Consider the following 21,326-nt stretch of genomic DNA (forward strand, 5'->3'; position numbering starts at 1 on the left):
GAAGAAGCATCACGTATCGCGCAAAATATCTCGTTTATTTCTTAAAAATATCAATTTTTTAGCCTAATCCACTAAATTTACTTTCCTTTTTGCACTTTCCCTGTCCCTTATTTGGGACAGCAATCTCATAGGATCATAAATCTTTAAATAAAATATCTCGCTGTTTACGTTACATATACGATATATAAAAGGACGATACAAAGGACGGTATTGCGAACTTACTCAAAGTAGTAATGGCGAGTTTTTTCTTCCCTAAATTCGAATCATAAGCTAGTCATGGCAGGGGGTCGCGCGTACGCTTTAGGAATAAAACCGTACTTGCGGGTCTTGGGCGCATAGGCCCAGAGCCAACCATCCACCGTTTGATTTCCAAGATCCGCGTATATCCAGTCGGCTCGTTTCACCGATAAATCATCCGGCGCTTGCGCTTTGTAATCGTAAAGCACCACTAATTCCGTGCCGGTAGTCTCGTCCCGGAAATCTCGTACTCCTTTTTGCTGTAGCGAATCTACTCCCGTTATATTGCCTCCTGTACCTTTGCCTGTAAAATGCATTTTATTAGTGCAATCGATAATTATGGGAGATTAACAATTGTAGTCTTATTAGAAGCTACAGAATTCTATTGAAGTTTATCATTAATACATGCATATATTGTTAATTTGCTACGGCAATGCAAAAAAAAACAAAATTTTGCACTTTAAATGTTTAAATTTATTAAAATTTTGCAATATGATTTATAAATATGACTTTGGTGTAATGATTTGGTTTACTGATTGTAGAAGAATAAATGTATCATTAACTCTTCACTCATTGTAATATTCACTTTTCATCAAAATTCTTTTTTGCAGACAACTCAAAAATGACAATTTTTGAGTTATGCCTATTGTCTTAGTATATGAGCAATATATTCTAGAATTTTTTTTCAAGATTCATAGATGAGGTCCATAAAAAGCCAACCTGGACTATGAGCCTCTGCGGACGCTGTATTTGTAGTGGCAGTGGCGGCCGTCGCGGTGGCCGTTGCGTAAGAATGCAAAACGTGACCGGGATAGACGAAACCGGACGGTACAAAACCCTCGTTGCCGTCGCAATGTCGGAGTACCCAGAACCAATCCGGATCGTCTCGATTCAAAACGGTCACGAATTCGCCTCTCTCGACGCTGACATCGTTCTCGTCTCGCGCCACGAATGTATAAAGAACGATGTATCTTCCGGCTGATGGATCCTGCGGGGGACGCACAGTAGAATTTCTCGCCGAGTCTTCGTCAAACAGGATTAATGAATGCCATAATGAGTACTTAATTCACTTTACTTAACAAAAGAAATTAAAAATTTTTAATATTAAAAAGATATTAATTAAAAAATAAACTGAAGATTCGGATTTATATCTTTAACGCTTGAAAATATATTAAATTGGAAATCAGGTGTTTTTATGGCACTCGGTTAGTTAATCGGTACCTTGAAAAAGGGATGTACGTCCGGTTGGGACGATATGGTCTGTATAGAATTCTGAGACTGCGTGATGTTGGAACGATTGATGTTAATGTCCGCGGTGGTGATGTTATTTCGCGCGTAGCTCTCGCAATCCGAGGCCGATCCGGTATCGGTCTGCTGCGTCTCCTGTAGGCGACCACCTGTGCTAAGAAGCTCGCAGTCGTTCTCGCTGGACCGCGGCAGCTTTTTCTTCACGTTGTTCAGATTGGCAAGCGTCAATTCCGCCAGTTGCGACGTGTACGGTGCGCAGTACGAGTGCGGCACGAAGCCTTCCATACGCGTATCCGCCGCTATCACGTATACCCAGTCATTTTCTCTGTAAAGCACGTTCACTACCTAAAACGAAAATTTCGATGTTAGTGCAATCATTTTTTTCTAATTATTTTCTGCTGTTTGCTATTGTATAATTTTTCACGCAAGCAAAAGATTAAATGTATGCAAAGAGCCATTGAAGAACAATTTTGTGAATCATAGTCGCTAACCTGGCCCTTTTTGACTTGAAGTTCATCATCCACGCAGGGGGTAAAGTCATGCACAATGACCATTTTACTATCTGGAGAAAGTCCATTCTCCTTTTCAATGCCTACTCTTACAAGTGTCTCGATGCTCGCGCTTCCAGTTATTCGACCAGGGGGCAATGGCATCCTAGTACCCAAACCAAGTCCTGTGCCCGTCGTCCCACAGTCTTTCTCCAAATTAAAGTTGTGTGCGCCAGCTATTTAGAATTAGTAATTTGATATACATGCTAATGCATTTACATACAACTTTTAAAAGAATAAAATCAATTATTTTGAGAATTTTATAATTTCATGCAATACATGAATATACATATACATTTTTTTAAATAATAAAGTTATTTCTGATAAAAAGAACTTCTCAACATTATGTGAATTAATCTGTGATGTATGTTTCCAAGATGAGACAACAAAAATTATTTCAAGCATAAATTTCTTCTACAAGACACTTCGAAAAAGCGACAGTAATACAATCAGTTTTAAAATATAATTCATTTTTATGAAGTGGTGATCTCGCATTTTCCAGAGAGGAAAATCGAAAGTCGCGCGTAATTGGCACACGAACTCGGCCCGGCTCCTCCGCCTTGCGGAGGCTACAGAGTGGAAGCTGCATAACCGGTCCAGAGCAACAGGTGATCAGGCCGAATGTGACAACTGGCCCTTGCGACCGAACTGCCATGCCCTCGATTTTCCTGTCTTTCTCTCCGTCTCGCTTCCTCTCTCTTCCTCTCTCTCTCTCTCTCTCTCTATGGCTTGTGTCGTTTACTTACGTTTCTTCTTCTTCCCGCGACGTATGCGCACGGGGCACAAGAAGGCCATTCTGCGATTTGTTCGCCCCGGAAGATTCCGGTCACATCTCCAGCGCAGCGACCACTCGCCTCCTGTGGAATGCGCGCGTCTCTTGTCGCAGCTTTATATATGTATATATATTACTCCGAGGATACGGGGGATCCACGCGGAAAGACGCGGTGCCGAGGAGAGAGATCGTCTCTATTGAAACCGAAATCTGGCTGCTGCGCGACCGCAATGCAACCGAGGCACACCTTCCGCAACGGCGAGCGGACGCGTTCTCCGCGTTCTCCGTGTTTCTCTTCCGTCCGCCGTCAGGTTCTCACGGGTCCTCGGAGGCTCAGGACGCACGAATTAATCCTGGACACGGCAGGTAGAGAGCGCTACGGGATGACGATACGAGATCGTGGTCAATTCCCGTTAAATTTTCATGATTCCAATGAGATCAGCGCTACGCTTCTCGAGAAAATTCGCATCACATGAATGAGTCGAAGGTGTTGCAGGCACTAAAAATATACATCATTATTAGTATATAGAAGCAAATGCATGCGACAATAATAATAATTAATATGTAATCAATGGAAATATATATAAAACGATAATAATAAAAAAATCATTTATTTTATAGAAAGAATCTTAATTATTTTCATACCATTCAAGAATGACTGCCACAAGCTTTCCTTTTATTTTACTTTTACTTTCTCTTTACTTTCCTTTTGTCTTCTATCTAATGTTTGTAGACACCTGTAGCAGGAAATTCCTCGTAGGAAGTTCAAGCACTTAGGTCCAGAGTACAGGCCAGTACATAACAGTTAAAAGGTAGAAAGCATTTACTTTTTTTTTATTACATGGCCTCAAGTTCTCTACTAGAACTCCGAATTGGCAAGAATCTTGTCTATATTATTGTTTGTTTTATAAGGTATATAAAGACTATAATATAGTAGTGGCAATTCAAGACTAGGTTGATTACATCAGCAACTCAAAAATTTCTCAGGCAAAACATGTTTAAACACGCTCACAGCTTTAATAAGACTTCAGAGAGAAAGCAGAAAATAGCATCCATTTGAACTTATTACCTTAACGAATCAATTAGAAACAAATATAATGTGACAGGTTAAATTTGCATGCTAATTGATTTCTTTTGTTAATCCATTAATCCATGCTGCTTGATTTTTGCTGCCAATCTGGATTGGCAGGTGCCTGCACAATTTCATGTTTTTCTGATGAAATTCCGTCACAACAATTCCAAATTCTGCATTAAATCCATACCTGTTCTGAAAAAATTTATGGCCTATATTACAAATCTATTTCCAATAAACTTGACTGTTTTGATTTTTATTCAGAGAGATTTACAAGAAGCGATGTTTATAAATATACAAAAAGATAGATAAATGTCAGAATTAACATTTTTAATTGCACTTTCAAATACCTACATTTATACAAGTTTATCTCATATTTCTTTCTCTGTCGCTCTTTCTCTCACTAAGACAAAGAGGTTAGACGAGGGAGGATGAAACATGTGTCCCATGTGTCCAACGTGTCTTTCAAGCTTCGAAAAATCACCGGAGTTATCAGGGAATCATGTTCTACAAGGAGGTTATGAGAGGTGGCACAAAATCCAAATTCAAATTTCGCGCCCCGTTTAAAGTTACCACGCCTCTAGCGTCACGTTCTCCAACCACAAATTTCAAAATTTGAATTATCTTTCTAGAGGGCGGGAGATTCGAATCGGAACTGGTTCTGTGCCACCTCTCCTAACCTCCTAGGCGTTTCTACTCTCCTGATAACTTTGACGATTTTTGGACGGCATCGAGAGCCACGTGTTTCAGCTCTCGCTTAACCTCTTCCTTAATTGGCAGAACAACAAATCTTCGTAGATACAGATATTTTGAGGATATATTACACTTTTTTTTAAAATAAACAAAATTTTAGATTGTTCTACATTTTATTTGAAGTAATACCAAAAATTTGGCAATGATTTTCCACCTGAATCAAAGTTATTTTATTAGTGTGTATAATGGAAATGTATGAAGACGTGACAAAAATTTGAATTCTAATATGAGCATTTTAAATATTCAAGATAATTTATGTAAAGTTTCCGCATTATGCAATGCGGAGATTAATTCTGTAAATAAACCAAATTTATGTCTTTATTTATAGAACAATTAAGCTGAAAATCGTAAAAAAATAGATTTTTATATAGACATTTTAAATAAAGTAATTTATACAGAAAAATATGGATTTTTATCATTTTTAAAATTATTTTAGTATTATAATATATATAACGAATAAATTATAAAAATGTATTTTAGCAAAATAAATATTATAAATTAATTTCATACGTATATAATTTATTTAAAGTATAAGTATTAACATAATTATAAAAATGTGTGTAATATATTCTTAAAACATAATTGGAAATAAAATAATTGTATTAATGAAAAAAAGGATTTTATAAAATAAATAATTCTTTGGTGTAAAAATATCTTTCAACAGTCAGATTTAAAAAGAATTTCTTTAAATGTAATAACTAGAATAAATAATTTACAATTAAAATATATAAAATATATAATAGAAAATAATAATTACCTAATAATCTTGTTTCAATTAAGAGTTGTTTAAAAAAGGAATTAACTAATTTATCAAATAATACACTGGAATACCGTTTTCGTTAAATTAAAACAAAATTTTGAAGAGTTGCAGTCCATGACACAGGGTAAAACACACGCAGATCTTGCTCGAAACTTGCTTTTATTGTATTCAATTAATATAAACGACGGTGGTATATTCGTTCTTGCCTATATAACAGAGCTCTTCTGACTTATGCTTAACAATTGCGGGTATTACTTGGTTTTTCTTCATCTCTTTCTGGAAAATATTCGTATATATATGTACAGTTATGTCGTAATTGTGCCGAATATATATTTAGTCATTAGATTTGCGGATCGACTACTTAGGTACCATTAACGTTAACTTCGGTTAATATGAGACCGTAGAAATGCTTCTATATATATACTACTCGTAATGCTTCAGGCGTACAGAAATCGCGAGATTCTAACGAAGGATCGTTTGTATGTCGTGTGTGTATATATGTATGTATGTATATGTGTGTATCATGTGTAATATGTATGGCTGTGAAATAGGTACAAAATCGATTCGGTACAAAATCGTCCCTATTTTTTTTTTTTTAAATAATACAGCGCAACTACATATCCACGGTGAAGACGAAACTTCGAGAACGAGCGGGCCGAGCTCTTGTAAAATGGAGTTCCACTGTATTATATTGGGATAAATTTATCGCAGTGCAGATACGATCACGGTGGATAAGATCTCGTATGAGCCGCGAAAGAGAGCCAGGCGCTCATCGTCGCTAATTTATTATGCTCTCGCAGATTCTTATAGCCGCGAGAGCGTAGAACACTTAAAGAGGAGCGATCGATCGATTTCTCTTCGTTTCTTCTTCTTCTTCTCTCTCCCCCTCATGGAAGGGGATTTACAAAATTTGAGAGAACAGGAGGTCAGACTTTGTACTTTCGTATTGCACTTTGTTATGTGTAGTTCAATGACACGTTGGAATTCTTAAGAATTATAAATCCTAGCGCAGTCGCAAGATATTCTTTTACTCTAATGCTCGACACAGTTCTTCGCGGATCGAAATAAATAAGAGCATACATATATATGCACATACAAGTTTGAAAAAATAAATTATACTGTGTACAAAAAGATTTCCATTAGCGCTTTCCTTCTTTCTTCTTGGAGCTCGCGCGACGCGTTCTCGACGCGTTATTAAATAATTTCCGCGACTTCTACCGTTAAATAAGTTCCCGATAACAATGTCAGACAATAGCGTCTCGTACCCAAACGACACAAAAATTATCTAGACGATCGTAAAAAATGACTAAACAACTTCAAAAATTTAGAATGTCTACAAAGTGTCTAAACAACGCCTCCAAAATTTAGGACGTTTCTAAAGAATGTCTAAAAAGGTATCTAAAAAACGCTGAACAATTTTAAAACGTCTTGAAACAGACGGCTAAACGATATCTAAAAAATTTAGAAACCTAAAGGATGTCTAAATGCTTTCAAAAAATTTGAAAGACGTCCAAGAGATGCTTGAACGATGTCTCACAAATCCACAGAACATTCGCGGGACATCTAAACAACATTTGAAGAAAAATCTCATACGCTTGAGAGAAACATTCTCGTAGCACTCTCTCGGACACTTGTGAAGTCTGGGTAGCTGTAACCAGCGCACAGATATGAGATTGCTTTTCGTTCGTAACGCAGAATGAAGAGACTTCGCGGGTCGTCGCGTTACAGATTATATCGCCGATTATAGGTCACTATTTGTCGCTATTGGAATTTCCGCTAAGTTGCAGTTTAGATTACGGCGGCGCGTCGCGGAGCAAAGTCCTCTCTCGCCTTCACGCTACACGATATCCGCATCAGCCCGATTTTTTTTTATTTTATTTTATTATCGCACAAACGCTCATATACGCCTTATCGTCTATTCAAATAGCTTATTTTCCTCAGGCGTGCGCGTACGCGTGTGCGTGCACACGTCTGTATCGAACGGCGGACCGGGGCAATCTCGTCTTTACGATTCTCTTGTTTTCGCAATAAGTCAAAAATAGAACGACACGTTATACATGTATACATATACGCGTCGGGCGCGCGGTGCACATGTACGCGCCGCATATTCAACCGATAATGATATCGTCGATAACACGCGCGTCATCGGCGCCGAGATTGGACGAAAATCCGCGCGATTTCGGTCGACAAATGTACTTGGGATATTTTTTTTTTTTTTTTTATCGAAAAAACTCGAGCGAATTAGATACGAAGAGGTACGCACACGCACGCACACGTATAGGTCGTATCAGCTAGTACTTACAATTCGTGTTTCGAAAGTTCAGACTAAACATATAATAACAACAGAGATAATATTAGCGAAGCACACGATAAAAATCACTTCCGACGTCTGCTCCCGGGAGCTCGCTGGTCGAACGGGCGTCAGCAGTGTCGACACACACAGCGTGCATTTGTGTGTCATATAATTATATTATACAAGCACGGCACATCTTGTCGCACGCATGACGCGATCCAATTAATTTATAATATCCTCTTTCTTTCCTGCTCTGCGTGGAATCGGGCATCGTACACACTCCAATTTCTTCTTTCAATAATCCGTCAATATATTTCCATCACGAAAATTATAATACATCCGCCGTCCCTGTACGAAAGTGAAATACATTTTTTAGTTATGGCAGTTTACACGATTCGTCGAAATTAAAATTCGTCTTTTCTTTTTCTTTTCATAATTTAAAACGTATTCGAAAAACCGACAGCTGTATTATATAATTATTTAGGTATTACGAATTTTATCCTTTACGTCCTAGGTAATTCTACGATAAACTGAGTGTGTATGTATGTACGTGTATGAAAAACATAGACTATTACATTCTTTTATACCTTAGGTGGGATGCTTACCTTACTGTAACATTACACACAATGTAACTTATGTATATTGACCGAATGTTACATAGGGCATATATTTATATATGTATATTATAATGAATGTATTCTATTCTACATCGTCAATTACCTCATATACATCGTCAGTTTTATATTAACAGAAAATCTAACATTTACTCCATCCAAATACACCAGAATCGAGTACCCCGCGGTTGAGTTCGTTTTCATTTCTCTCTCTCTTTCTCTCTCTTATGAGCATGGAAATTTCTCGCTGCCTTTTCCCTTTTTCGACGATCTGATGCAAGAGTTACTGGCACTGTAGCTATATTTAAAAAAAAACAAGAGAAAAGAGATAAAGAGAAAAGACAAATGTATGTACGATAAGAGATCTTCGAAGCAGTCTCGACATATGTATATACGCGTGTATATTTTCGATACACAATCATGTATTTAATAATCATCATGTTTTGCTACACAATGGAAATATAATGCAAGTGTATACGGTTTACGTTGTCGTAACTAACATATCGCTGACCGGCGAGGATGTGTACGCACGGACCACGCGATATTCATCATACATACAATCCCCGTGTCAGTTTCTCGTATCTTGCACTCAGACACAAGTATAACGCAACGCAAGTATATCTCGAAAAAAAAAGTTTCAGTCAATACAAAATCAAGATTACATGCTTAAGGTGGATGTAGGTCGAGCGAACGGACAGCGAAAATGTAAGAATAAATTTCTTCGGAAATCTTCTTTGATGTACCGTCTTACTTTAATCAGTCTAAACGCGAAACCACAACGTTAACAAACATTTCGTTTACATTCTCTATGGTGAACATCTTCGAAACTTTGACGAAGCGAAGGTTTATCTTTGCCGATCGTTCGCTTATGTACACCCACTTTTACAAATACATTTGAATGAGATAGTCTAATTTAAATCAGAGATTGTTATATCATGTCACTGGGAACTCCGTCATGTATATCTCGGCGAAAAATATTTAGACGATGAAATGAGAGTATAACGCAGTACAAAAGAAAAAAAAATTAATAAAAGATAAACGTTTCTATCGCGCATTTCTCAATTGTATGTGTGTAATAAATGACAACAGAATTCATAATAAAGCTTACCCTCTTGCGTATATATATGTTTCTCGTATATATGTATTTCTTTTCAATATCTACATCCTCTTTTACACGTGCATATATCTTGCTTGTTCGTTCATGCTTCAATATATATATATTTATATTTCATACGAATATATTAAAAAAATCTATTTCTCCCTTTATATTGTGGCGTATAATATAATTTGATACACGGACATTCTCTTATATATGGAGTATTTTCATGCAGGAAAAATAATCTGTGCTTTCTTTTTTTCTCTGTATCCCAACAATCAACTCGAATCTGTACAGAAATAAAAATCCATAATATAGACAAATTATGTCCAACATAATTTAACACTCGGTCTCTGCTAAAACCTCGAAAGATACACAGAAATCGCGGCCAGAGCTGATAGCGTCTTCCTCTCTCCGTCTTAAGATATTCTCTCTTTAGGTAATTTTTCGATGTTGACAAAACTGAAAACGCTATCTCAGCCTGGCCAACATTTTCTTCATATCTGCCGTTCTCTCTCTCACAGTAGGACCATTTCATATATATATATTAAATACAACTAAAATGATATGTATCAACAATAATATATGTACAAAATAAATATAAATATATTTATATATTAAAGTGGGTTCCTCAGCTGCAAATCTTCGTAAAAATATTATATTAATAACAAAACATTGTACTCAACAGAAATTATATACAGTACGTGTCCACACGTACGATACGATCAATAATATTCCCATTATACTTTTAGCCACGATTCCAAAAAAAAAAATACATTTTTAAGAAAATATTTAGAATATTTTTGAAAAAAAAAAAAAACAACATGACTATGCGATCGTCGACGATCCCTTATTACAAATGACCTATGTATAGATCACTTCTCTTATGCCATCAATAAATTAAACGATAATCATGTAAATGATTGAAAATTTAAGAACAATCGAATACATTATTATCAACAATTCGAGTTATGGTCCTACTGTATTTACCAAATAATAATAATTTCCAAAATTAAAAAATTTTTCTCCCTCCCCTCTCTCGTCTTTATTGACGTGATTAGGCTTGGACCGAGCTTTTTTGTCAAGTAAAAAAGCAGATCCCATTTATACGCGTTAATCACAAAATTTTAGCGATTCGGTTTTCCTTTTTTTGGAAAATGTATATAATGTTCTGGGCATTACAACGTAGTACGAGCTGCTGGAACACACCCAGGTTTATGCTTACAGCATACCTAGAATAACAATATAGCACCTAGGTTTTTTGTACTTTAGCATTATTTCGTCATGATACTGTAATTAATTATAAACGTACACCTATGATGCCACAATGTATTTACATTATGCGATCATGACTACCAAAATGTGAATGGGAAGCAAGTTCTAAGTTCATTCTCACTAGAAATTTCGTTCTCTCTCACATACATATGTATTCTATTTTTCTCTCTCATTCTTAGTACTCATTAATATTCACGTATTCAAGAATCAAAATTATTCATGTATTCAAGAATCAAAATTATATCGTAAAAATCTTGCTTTATATACATTTTGTATATATTTAATATATACGAAATGTCTCATCAATTTAATACCCATTAAATGTTATCGTTTTATTGGCGCGGTACAATCTATTAAATCTACTCCCCTGTTTCAATATAATACAATATCTACATTCGATTTTAATCAAAAAATCGACCGATACATACAAGTATACTTGACGTGACTGTCCAACTCGTGGTATCGGTTTGCCACATCTCCCACCGGGAGTATCACTCTTTCGAAATCCGCTAACATCACCCATGGCTGGGGGACGAAATGTTAACGGAACAACACGTTTGTCTTTGCGGCGCCATAGACTCGAGCCAAAATTCATTTCGCAAAAAGGACGTGTGTATCATTTTTTCGTTATCCGCGGAGCACTAAAATGCAAACAGGAAGTGGACGTATCGCACGTAGCTATCGACAAACATGGAAGGCAAGCTATCTTCGCTGACAGTGGTCGGTCAGTCGGTTGGTTCAAATTTCGCGAGACACGAGTATGAAGCGCAAAGACTCCACCAGACCGATGTTTTGAATTGGACAGCACGTGTTTTACTTACCTAATAAAAACTCCGAATTATCTGCGATAACGTTTAAAGGCTTGTCGCATATCACATAAACCTAGACAGTTTATCGTTTAGTTTAGAATCGTAAATATATATGTATATATATATATATGTACCTAATATACTAAACTCAGTGCACGCTTATTCGGCCAACGGATGAGCGTCGTCGCGGTAATCGCTGAGCAGTTGTGGGTGTACGTGTGTTAAATAACTTCCGTGTTATCCTAATCACTGATCCGACTCGTTATTAGTCGCCAGCACGCTGGCGGGTTCAGACTCTTTATTGTTCGATAGTAAACTCGCAGCGTCGCTCTCCTCGTTGCCGCCCTCGGTGCTGTCAGCTGCGCTGGAACGCGGTGCTGTCGCCGTCGTCGCCGTCGCATCCTCCTTCTTATCTTGACTCTCATCGTCGGCGACGACAATAGATTGCTGCTGCTGTTGTAACTTTTGTATGTGCAGCTGACTGCGTAGCTTCGAGATTTCGTGAGCGTCCGATCGCCGATGACGTCGTAGTTGCGCATTCTCCAATGCTACGCGACGTGCCAGTTCTATCACATCCTGCGGCACATCCAGTGCCCTCAAACGTTCCTCAAGATCTGCTGCCGCGGCACCGTCCGTATCGGAATCGCTTTCTGACGGTGATGAGGTGCCGATCTCGGAGGACGCCGCCAGTGGTAAAGGCTCCACGTTCACGGTAGACGACGTCACCGCCGCGCTGCTCTCCTCCTCTTCACCCTCCTTTTCCTTTTTATCCTTTGGCAACGCCGCGTCCTTCTGATTTTCGTCAGACACATAATACAGAGGATAAGAACCGATGGCCGGCGCTTGACTCGGCGACGTTTTTTCAACTTTAATGTTGGCGGATGACAACTCCTGTTTCTCACACGTGGGACTCGAGGGGCGATGATTGTGACGGCGATGCTCGTGATGATGCCGCCGTTGCTGATGAACGGACGAGGGCGGCGGTATCTGACCTATTTGTGCGGGTGCCGGTATAGGCGCCAACGCCACATTAGGTTGGAAGTGTGGCTCGAAACGTTCGCACTCCGAAAGCGGAATAACTCGCTCGGGATGCTGTAGTACGGGTGGACCTCGACTGAGATATGCAGGCACCAATGAAGAACTGTCAACAAAAGCTCATCTCAGTTATCATGCTTTACACAAAACATATGCAAAACCTTAAATATGATAATCTTACGATACTTACTTGTCCCTGTGCTTGCAATTGCCTGTAGCACTCCAAGGCTGGAAGGCTGCACCCCTGGCAGCAAGCTCAAAAACCGCCCATTGCATCAAATATGAATCAGGGGTAATTTGGGATACAGGATGGTACATTGGCATCCCATTGCCATTGTAGATTCCAGCGCAATCATCTTTCTTTGTGCGTTTGATCAACCTTTCGTGCTCGTGTCGTAGCTAAAACAGATATTTTCCAGGTATATTTGGCGATGTTAAATTTAATTTTGTATATTAATACTTTAAGTGTGTACATATTTGTGAAAAGAAACATCTTGTGTTTAAAGAGAAACACATTAAGTGGTTACCTCTAGCTTTCGCTTGGAGTTTAACACAAGATGCCTGTCCTTCAACTCTCGAAAAAGGATAAGCGATTTGTTGTAGTGTTGTTGATCACGAGAGAGCAAAAGATACGACCGCCAGTTGGCGGAATCAAAACCCCAGTGGCAGGTGCGGTTCTCCAGAGATCTGTGAGCGTGTCTCACAAAGCGTTGGGGAGAAAATTGATAGCCGCACTCCAGACACTCGATGCATACCGAATCGTCCGTCTCAAACAGTTTCGCGTCGAAGATACCTTTGCACTTGCCGAAACATTCGTGGTACACTTTGAACTTGACAATCGACTCCTCTTCCTCCTCGTTCTTACACATTTTCTTATCAAGACAGTCCTGTGCCAGGCTGATTTGAGAGGGATCGCAGGACTCTGTTCGTAACAGTAAAGCACTGACGAGCCTCTCGGCGTCAGTCTGGGTGATGAGGCCGCAAGACGGCGCGTTGCGCGGCAGAATGCCAGAGTGCTTGAGCTCCTCGAGCTGATCCCGGGTACAGCGCGAACAGTAGATCTGCAGCTCGTCGCACACCTGATTGATCTGCTGCAGAGAGAAGTCCTGCAGCACCGTGTTCAGTATCTGCGGCAAGCACAATCTTCTCTCGCCTCCCACCACGAAGCACGAGATCCTCTCGCCCTCGAGGACCGTCTCGCATCTCTCGGAGCAGCTCTGATCGGGCGCTGTGAGTATCGGTATCTGAAACTCGAGCTCGCGCTTCTCGCACACGACCTTCGGGCGATCCACCAGCGTCGTCGCCGTTGCCGCAGGACGATCCTCGTCCGAGTCCTCCAGGGATCGGGGCGCCTTCGGAGGGACGGGCGTCAACGTGCGCGCCGACGTCTCGCGAACGTCCTTCTCGAGCACATCCTTCGTTGGCGGTTGCGATTCCACGGACGAGCCGTTACTGACTTCCAGGCCGCAATTGGCCGCCGCTGGACGACTGATAGCGGGCGGCGAGAAGCACGAGGTCGCCGACTGTTGCTCGTGTAGCAGGGCCTTGCAGTCCATGCCCAGCAAAGCTGAGCTTGGACCCTGCAGGCTCTTGACGGCTGACAGCTGATAGGTCTTGAGGACGGTCTTCAACTGCGGGCTGTACGACTGACCGGCGACGGTATTCCCAGGCAATAGGGTCTCCATTGTGCACGCGTATCCGAGAGATTGTGCGCGTTCCCCTTTCCCCGGGAGGAAGAGGATGACGAGCGTGAGCAACGATCACCGCCACTCTTAACGTATGCACTCGCCACGCAGACCTCGGCACATTCGATATCACTTTATATGTATATATTTATATATTTAGCCGATGTATACAATATATTCGGTATTACACTTGGACCATCTACGAGTTTATTTATGTCGCGGATGACGGAGCAGCGGGACCGGGCACTAGCACGACAACTGGCTCGACAGCTCGGCTTCCTCGCGATTCCACTTCCATGTTACTCGGGCCCAACGCGTCGTCGTCGTCGTCGTTGTTGTTGTTGTCGTTCCGCTTCCACCGCATTCCTCGCGCTCGCTCGCGAATCGACGATCGTGCCGCGAGACAGACGCGGGTCCATCCTCTCCGCACACCGAACGGGGTTTTCTAACCCGCGCGCGCGCTACGGAGGGCTCCGCTTCTCGCTCGCTCTCTTTCTACCCTTCTCTATCACTCTCTCTCTCTCTCTCTTTCTCTCACACGCACTCTCTCACTCCGCTCCCGTCGTCCGGCACGAGAGGCCGAGTTACACGCGTATAACCCGTTCGCGCGCGTCCTTCCTTCCTCCCTATGCTCGTCCCTCCCGCCGCTGCATTACGCGTCGCCGACGAAGACAACGATGCGACTACCGCCGCGACCCGCGATCGCGCGATGCCACCACTTCCACGTACATGATAAAGCCGCTCTCGCCGATCGTCTCCCTCGTCCTCTTTGTCTGTGCTTTTCTCTCTCTCTCTCTCTCTCTATCTTCCTCGCGCACGCTTTCGCGGGCAGAAAAGTGCGTTACGCGAAGATCGTACGCAGCGAACGCTGTCCTCCGAACGAGAGCCTCCTCCTCGTGAGTTCTCTCCGATTCTCTGTCGCGAACTCCCTTCTTGTTCTCCGCTACTGCCCTCTTCCTCCTCTGTACCTCCTCGTCTTCTTCTTCTTCCTTCTTGTTCTGTACTGCCGCCACCACCACCACTACTAGTACTACCACCACCAACCTCCTCCTCCTCCTCCTCCTCCTCCTCCTCCTCCTGCTGCTCTTCCTCCTACTACAGCGGCGACGGCGGTTTTCAACGCGACGTTCTCGCAGCCGCGAATTCGATGCGCGACGAAAGCAGCACGGTCATGGATACGGCGGGCCGACGATCCATAGCTGGGTCTTACAATCTTATCGAACGCAATCTACGGACAACGAAATGGCACATGCTTTAACATACATGTATACATAATATATATGTTTAGTGTCTATTTATCTTTCGAATTTATCGTCGCACGTTGCTCACTAGCTGTACGGACTACGGACACGCGCGCGTTTCTATTTATTATTTCTCCTTCTCTCTCTCTCTTTCTCCGTTCGTCACTTCACCACGGCGCACTGCTGTCGTGGACGGTGCATGTTATCAGTAGTGTCCACCGTCCCGTCGACGACGTCGTTCCCCACCGCGCGCCAACGCACGAGCCACCTCTTTCTCCTCCTCTTCCTCCGCCGCCTCCTCCTTGTCCTCCTCCACCTCCTCGTCGTCGCTGTCGCTACTGGCGTCGCCGACGATCGCTATCGGTACGCCGCGCCGCCGTACGCGCCAACAACAACGAGGATGTCGGCGATGATACGTCCGACGTTCGGCGAAATATTATCGCATCACTGGAGCGCAACCACCAGCACGGCTGGCATCGTCAGACGACGAGCGATTTACTCGTCGGCACGTCACGACGCAATGGCGTATCGATCGCGACGACGGCGGCGGTGGCGGTGGCGGTGGTGGCGGCGGCGGCGGCGACGGCGGCGGCGGAGTACGCACCGTATGACCGTGGAGAAGGCGACGATGACGACGACGACGATGGGTTACAGCGGACACTCGCAGCGGGAGCACGCATTATTTCTTACCGCGCCGCGAGAGGTGTCAATGATGACGATCCGATCCCGATCTCGGGGCGACGTGGTAACCGATGGACCATCCGCCGATGCGAGCGCACGCACGCACGAGCTCTGCGACGCGAATATTTTTCTGTCTTTCCCTCTCTCTCTTTCTCCTTCTCTTCCTGTCTGCCTCCTCTCGCCCGTCGGTCTCTCTCTCCCTCTCCCGCCCTATGCACAGACGCTAACGAGACAACGGCAGACCTCCGCGATATATACGTACGCTTTTCACGCACGCTCCTCCTCGCCCACCGCGCTTTCGTGGACGACGACCGTGTGGATGGCCGTCTCTCGTTTTTTTCTTTCCCTCCCTCTCGCTCGCTTGCCCGCGCTCCGCGAAGTCTTTTTGCTCTCGCGCGCGAGCGGAGGGGCCCTTCTCCTTCTCTCTTTCTCTCCCGGCGATGTCCGTGGCTATACACATGCGCGCGACCGCGTAAACACGACGAGACGAGAATCGGAGACGACGGAGCCCTTGAGAGCGAGACTGTCTCCTCTCATGCAGAACACATGTACACGTGCACGCACACACTCTCCCTTTCCGTCTGCCTGTCTGCGTACGCGTGTGTACGTGCACGTTCCTCGCGCTTCCTCGGTGCGAGTCCTCAACCGGCTCCGTATACCGCGTGACGAAAAAGTTACCTCGTGCGGACCTTGTCTACGACGCGACGTCTTTTTAAATATTTTTTTTTTTTATTTCTCTTTCTCTCTTCAATGTTAAATATTTTGGCAATTAAGTGCCAATTTTTAAAATAGTTTCAAGGTTATCGTCGTTTTCTTAAAGATCATGTTCTCTTTGCTGCAAGAACGAATGTTCTTCGACATCGCGGTCTCGCCATGATCCTACATCCAACTTCTCGGCACCCGGTACGTGCACGCGCGCGTTTCTGCACGCACGCCTCGGTGTGCGTGCCGCGAGCTCCGCTCGGCCGCGCGCACGCGTCCGCTTGGTGGTAAAGAATCACCGTAAACTCCGCATGCCTGTCTCGTTCCCCTCTACGAGCATCGCGGCCGCCGCCGCCGCCGCCGACGGCGGCGGCAACGACGACGACGACGACGACGACGACGACGACGTCGGCCACTCCTCCCTTTTCTTCCCCTCTCTCGCGACAACCGGCCACCTACTGCGCACCATCGCGCCTGTCGCGAACAGTGCCGGAGCAAGAAAATAGATTCATGCTGCTACATTATCATGCAGGATCCACGTAAAACGCTCGTATTAATCTATCCTATTACAGTAAATTACTGGAGCTCCTTGTGACCTTAAGGGCATCCTAGTTCCTGTAAATGTTTATTCCTAACGCTGTATGCTTTGTTCCTACAGCTACAACACGTGGCTCTCTAGATATATTTAAGCAGAAGGAAAAAGCGGAGCATTGGAGCACTCGGAAATATCTCTATATATCTCGCTCCGTTTGCGAACTATTGTCTTTGGATTTCATTCAGGACAAGGACGTAATGTCGGGAAGCAGGTAAGAATAATCTGAAAGAAGAATGGATTTTTAGAGCACACCAGAACTAAGGAAATTTGTCAAAGCTACAAAATGATCGAAGGCAACTATATAAGAAAATGATTTTACTTTTATCAGCGAAACCCGTTATGAACTTCTCTCCGCTTCGGTCCTGGCCACATCCCTGCGGTCCCCTCACCGCGTCTCCTAAAGAGAGCAGGTGTGTGCGCGTCATACGCATGTGTGTCAATCCGTACACACACACATACGCACGTAGGCCGCAACGCGCATAGCTCGGTTACGACGCGCGGTCGGCGGCACGCGTCTGTGTGAATCGGACGCCGACAGCCGTCTAGTCATGTGACCTTCCCGTCAAAATAGCCTGCGTACCTCCCCGCGCATCACGCACACACTCGTACACGGCGGCGGTATGCCACACACGCATCCGCGGACGACGACGTAGAGGTGCGGCCGCGGCGTGCGCGCTCTTGGGTATCGTTGCCATCTTGTGTTCATTGTCAGGGACGGCACGAGTCTCCGGTGTTGACGACGATGATGATGATGACGACGCGCTCCCCGTTTTTTCCGGGGAGTAGCCGCCTCCGGACGCCATCCTTAACGCATTGTGAAAATGATGGAAAAGATCGTTAGCTAAATTCCGAGGAACTTATTTAGGAACGCATAAACGCCTCATGTCTTCTGAAAATATTAAAATATCACGAATGTAATTAAATGATAAAAATAGTACTACATATTTAAAAAAAAGAACAGGTAAAATTCTAATATAGTTTTTTTATCGAATAGTCTACAAAATAAAATATTGTATCTCCATTTATTATTCCTGCTCATTTGGAACTCTAAATTTGTAAAATGTCAGTCATAGAATATAATTTATACAGAATACTTATCATACTTATCATACTTATCTAACTTATAAATAAAGAATGTATTTTTACAATAATTAATTCCTATCTGTTTTATTTGTCCTTTTTCGATGTCTTGCCTCTCTCCTTCTTCCTGCTTTGTGTCTTCTTAGATTTCTCTTCTTTCTTGTCCTTTGGCTTAGACGATTTCTTTTCTTTTCGTTTATGCTGTACTCTTTTCTTTTTCTTTGCCGGAACCTTATCTTCCTCCTCCGATGACGACGACAACGACGACGACGACGACGACGAAGAAGAAGAATCGGTTGACGTCGAACCAGACGAGCTGGAGCTGGATGACGAACTAGACTCATCAGAACTTGAGAGCTCCTCCTGCTTGGTAGTTAAGACTGGCACAACAACTGGTTTTGGATGCGACTTTAAATGTTCCCTCAAATCGTCCGTCAAACCACCCAAGCCGATCGACGTGAAGAAGTTGATTGCGAAACGTGTGTTCTTCGGGTCGTCTCTAGGAAATAGTCCTTCAAACACTTCTTGCAACGTTATGTCTTTAACCCGTTCATTGAGCTTCGCTAAACCCATGTACTCAGACAGCTCTTGAAACAAGATCTTGATAAATATTCTGTTGGAACTCGTGGTGTCCTCTTCGTTCAGTTTTATGCACGAAAGAACGCTCCACGATATCGAATCTGTGAACAATAAATGCGCGAAAAACTTTGACACATTGCGCAATTTGTTGGTGTCGAGGCGGTGTATCGTTTGATAAGAATCCCTAAAGATTTGCTCGAATGGAGTCACATACATTTTATTAATCGCGCAAAACCGACCGGCCAAAAGGCCAAAGAACTTCTCATATGTCCGCATCTCCGCGCAACAGTCCAAAAACATATGACATAGCTCGATCTCTTGCCCAGGTTTAAGTTGCATTTTCATCAACTTATGTGCACACTCTTCAAAATCGAGCGACGAGTGTATTGTCAGATATATAGTTCGTCGTAACGCAGTCAGATTTGTTTCCGTATTATCGACTATAATTCCTTCCTTTCCCTCAGTTTGTTCTGTGCCACTTTCTTCGTCTGAGCTCTCTCCCTCTCCATCTTCATCGTCGCCTTCAGAGTCACTGACATCCGAGCCAAGAATTTCTTTACATAGTTGTTTATATTTTTCTTCAGTGGCAAGATAGTCTGGGTCAAACTTGAACACGTTTAATATATCTTGCGCATTTATTTCGTCATCTAATTTTATCAAATGTGTTATTTGATTTTCTTCCTCCACAAGATCCAGTTCTTCTGGCACAGCCTCATGATCCTTAAATCCATCTTTCCTGACCTGGAATATAACTTCTATCATATATTGGACTCGCTTGTCTAATTGTCCCTCGTGCAATATATTCCTCAGCATTTCAAAGATGGCTTCAATACCTCTTCGCGAAACCTCTCTCAGTTTCATTCCGCTTTCCTTCAAGAACGCTATGGCCACTTCGACGGAATCGTCCGTCGGCGTTTCCAGCAGCAGAGTCAAGATTTCCAACGCAATAATCTCATAAGCTACACGCTGATTAACTAAATGTGCTATAAAAGTTCCTGAGGATATACATAAAGGTTTATCATTCCTCTTAAATCCACGCTTGAACTGTAATACAAGTCGCGAAAGCACTAGTTCACCTATGTTAGGAAACTTGGAATTTATTATAGCTGTCAGCGCTGCATAAACTGGCGTGAACGTTGGTGACGCGGCTTGCGCTTGAATGATAGATCGTGCTAACAAACCTCTACCACGAATAATGTTCTCGCGCAGCAGCTCCCGCGTTATGATCCCGATATTGCTGGTGTTAACTTTGTTGATGTATCCGTGGATGGACTTCTTTAGAGCTTCCCATGCGATGCGCTGGTAAGCAGCTCCCGACTTGTCGGTAATTTCTGCTTGAAGCATACGCAACTTGGCAGGCGGGATATACGCGCCTCCCGTCTTCGACGTCAAAAGATCCGCCGCTCGCTTTTGTTTGACCTCTGCTGGGTTCTCTCGCGTCTTGTCCGGTTCCCCGTAGTACCTGCTGCCGATCTCCTCCCGCAGCGAATCACGCTTGCCGCCCGCTTCGCCGTCGCTGTCCCTGGCATCTTCACGTTCGTCGTTGTACCTACGATCTCTGTGATCGTCACGCCGAGATCCCCGATGATCGTCTTCACGCCTGGAGCCGCGGTGATCGTCCCGCCTGGAACTCCTGTGTTCGTCGTTACGTCTGGAACTTCTGTGATCATCGTGATGCTTGGAGCTCTTGTGATCGCCATTATGCCTGGACTCCTTGTGATCGTCGTCACGCTTGTGATCCTTGCGCTTGCGATAGTGTTCTTCGCTCTCCTCCTCGTCTCTTCGCGAATGCGATCTTTTCATTTTGTCTTTATATAACCTCAAACAATGCCTGTTGCGAATCTTCCAGTTATACTATTCTGTAAATGTAAAAATTATTCGGTTACATACTACATATTACGCAATATTACGATACTTTTAATTGAATCGTGATACGTAATTACAGAGATGCGATAAAGAAATCCACATTCGCGTTTACCTTTGATTCGCTCGAATCTTGAGCACACTTGAGCACCAGCACTTTCAAGACGCTCGAAAAACATAACCAATAATTATAAACCAAAAGATGTCGCCGTAGTCGCTGAATCAATTCGCAATTAAATTCGCAGCATACTTTTCTAAATTATATTTGAACTGATTTGAACTTGCGAATTTATTTACCTCTTGAGAGCGAAAACCTATGCAAAATTCTTGTAAAAAAAACGGTTCAACAAGTCTGTGCTAAAATCATATGGTAGGGGTACTCCCATTA

The 21,326-nt window shown here is 43.0% G+C and overlaps 4 protein-coding genes across 12 annotated transcripts; 1 reads left to right on the forward strand and 3 right to left on the reverse strand.

Moving 5' to 3' along the window:
- Positions 1-14: 14 nt before the first annotated feature.
- Positions 15-5,501, reverse strand: LOC105195202 (SH3 domain-containing protein Dlish). 3 transcript variants are annotated; one of them, XM_039449654.1, is made up of 7 exons: positions 5,388-5,501; positions 3,451-4,072; positions 2,780-3,304; positions 1,977-2,209; positions 1,459-1,830; positions 958-1,225; positions 15-541 (listed from the first exon to the last, which is right to left on the reverse strand). In XM_039449654.1, exons 3-7 carry the CDS (start codon positions 2,826-2,828, stop codon positions 264-266), a joined length of 1,200 nt encoding a protein of 399 aa, XP_039305588.1. In that variant the 5' UTR covers positions 2,829-3,304; positions 3,451-4,072; positions 5,388-5,501; the 3' UTR covers positions 15-263. The 3 variants fall into 3 exon arrangements, with proteins under 3 accessions (XP_039305588.1, XP_039305589.1, XP_039305590.1); XM_039449655.1 differs by lacking the exon at positions 5,388-5,501 and adding an exon at positions 4,232-4,439; XM_039449656.1 differs by lacking the exon at positions 5,388-5,501 and adding an exon at positions 4,232-4,247 and having other exon boundaries at positions 3,451-4,067.
- Positions 5,502-5,960: 459 nt separating this feature from the next.
- Positions 5,961-15,241, reverse strand: LOC120357865 (ski oncogene). Of its 7 annotated transcripts, XR_005574868.1 has the most exons (5): positions 13,040-15,241; positions 12,703-12,911; positions 11,612-12,618; positions 11,490-11,550; positions 7,268-9,682 (listed from the first exon to the last, which is right to left on the reverse strand). XR_005574868.1 is itself a non-coding variant. In XM_039449648.1 (3 exons), exons 1-3 carry the CDS (start codon positions 14,195-14,197, stop codon positions 11,724-11,726), a joined length of 2,262 nt encoding a protein of 753 aa, XP_039305582.1. In that variant the 5' UTR covers positions 14,198-15,241; the 3' UTR covers positions 7,415-11,723. The 7 variants fall into 7 exon arrangements, 1 of the variants encoding a protein (XP_039305582.1); XR_005574866.1 differs by having other exon boundaries at positions 5,961-8,595; positions 9,406-12,618; XR_005574869.1 differs by lacking the exon at positions 11,490-11,550 and having other exon boundaries at positions 6,552-9,682.
- A 35-nt stretch (positions 15,242-15,276) lies between these two features.
- Positions 15,277-18,567, forward strand: LOC120357866. The gene is made up of 2 exons (XM_039449652.1): positions 15,277-17,627; positions 17,745-18,567. Exon 1 carries the CDS (start codon positions 15,478-15,480, stop codon positions 16,783-16,785), a length of 1,308 nt encoding a protein of 435 aa, XP_039305586.1. The 5' UTR covers positions 15,277-15,477; the 3' UTR covers positions 16,786-17,627; positions 17,745-18,567.
- On the reverse strand, positions 18,420-21,210 carry LOC105195203 (pre-mRNA-splicing factor CWC22 homolog). The gene is made up of 2 exons (XM_011160499.3): positions 21,054-21,210; positions 18,420-20,934 (listed from the first exon to the last, which is right to left on the reverse strand). Exon 2 carries the CDS (start codon positions 20,876-20,878, stop codon positions 18,584-18,586), a length of 2,295 nt encoding a protein of 764 aa, XP_011158801.2. The 5' UTR covers positions 20,879-20,934; positions 21,054-21,210; the 3' UTR covers positions 18,420-18,583.
- Between the last annotated feature and the right edge of the window lie 116 nt (positions 21,211-21,326).

This window comes from Solenopsis invicta, chromosome 5 (assembly GCF_016802725.1).
Source record: "Solenopsis invicta isolate M01_SB chromosome 5, UNIL_Sinv_3.0, whole genome shotgun sequence".
NCBI lineage: Eukaryota > Metazoa > Arthropoda > Insecta > Hymenoptera > Formicidae > Solenopsis > Solenopsis invicta.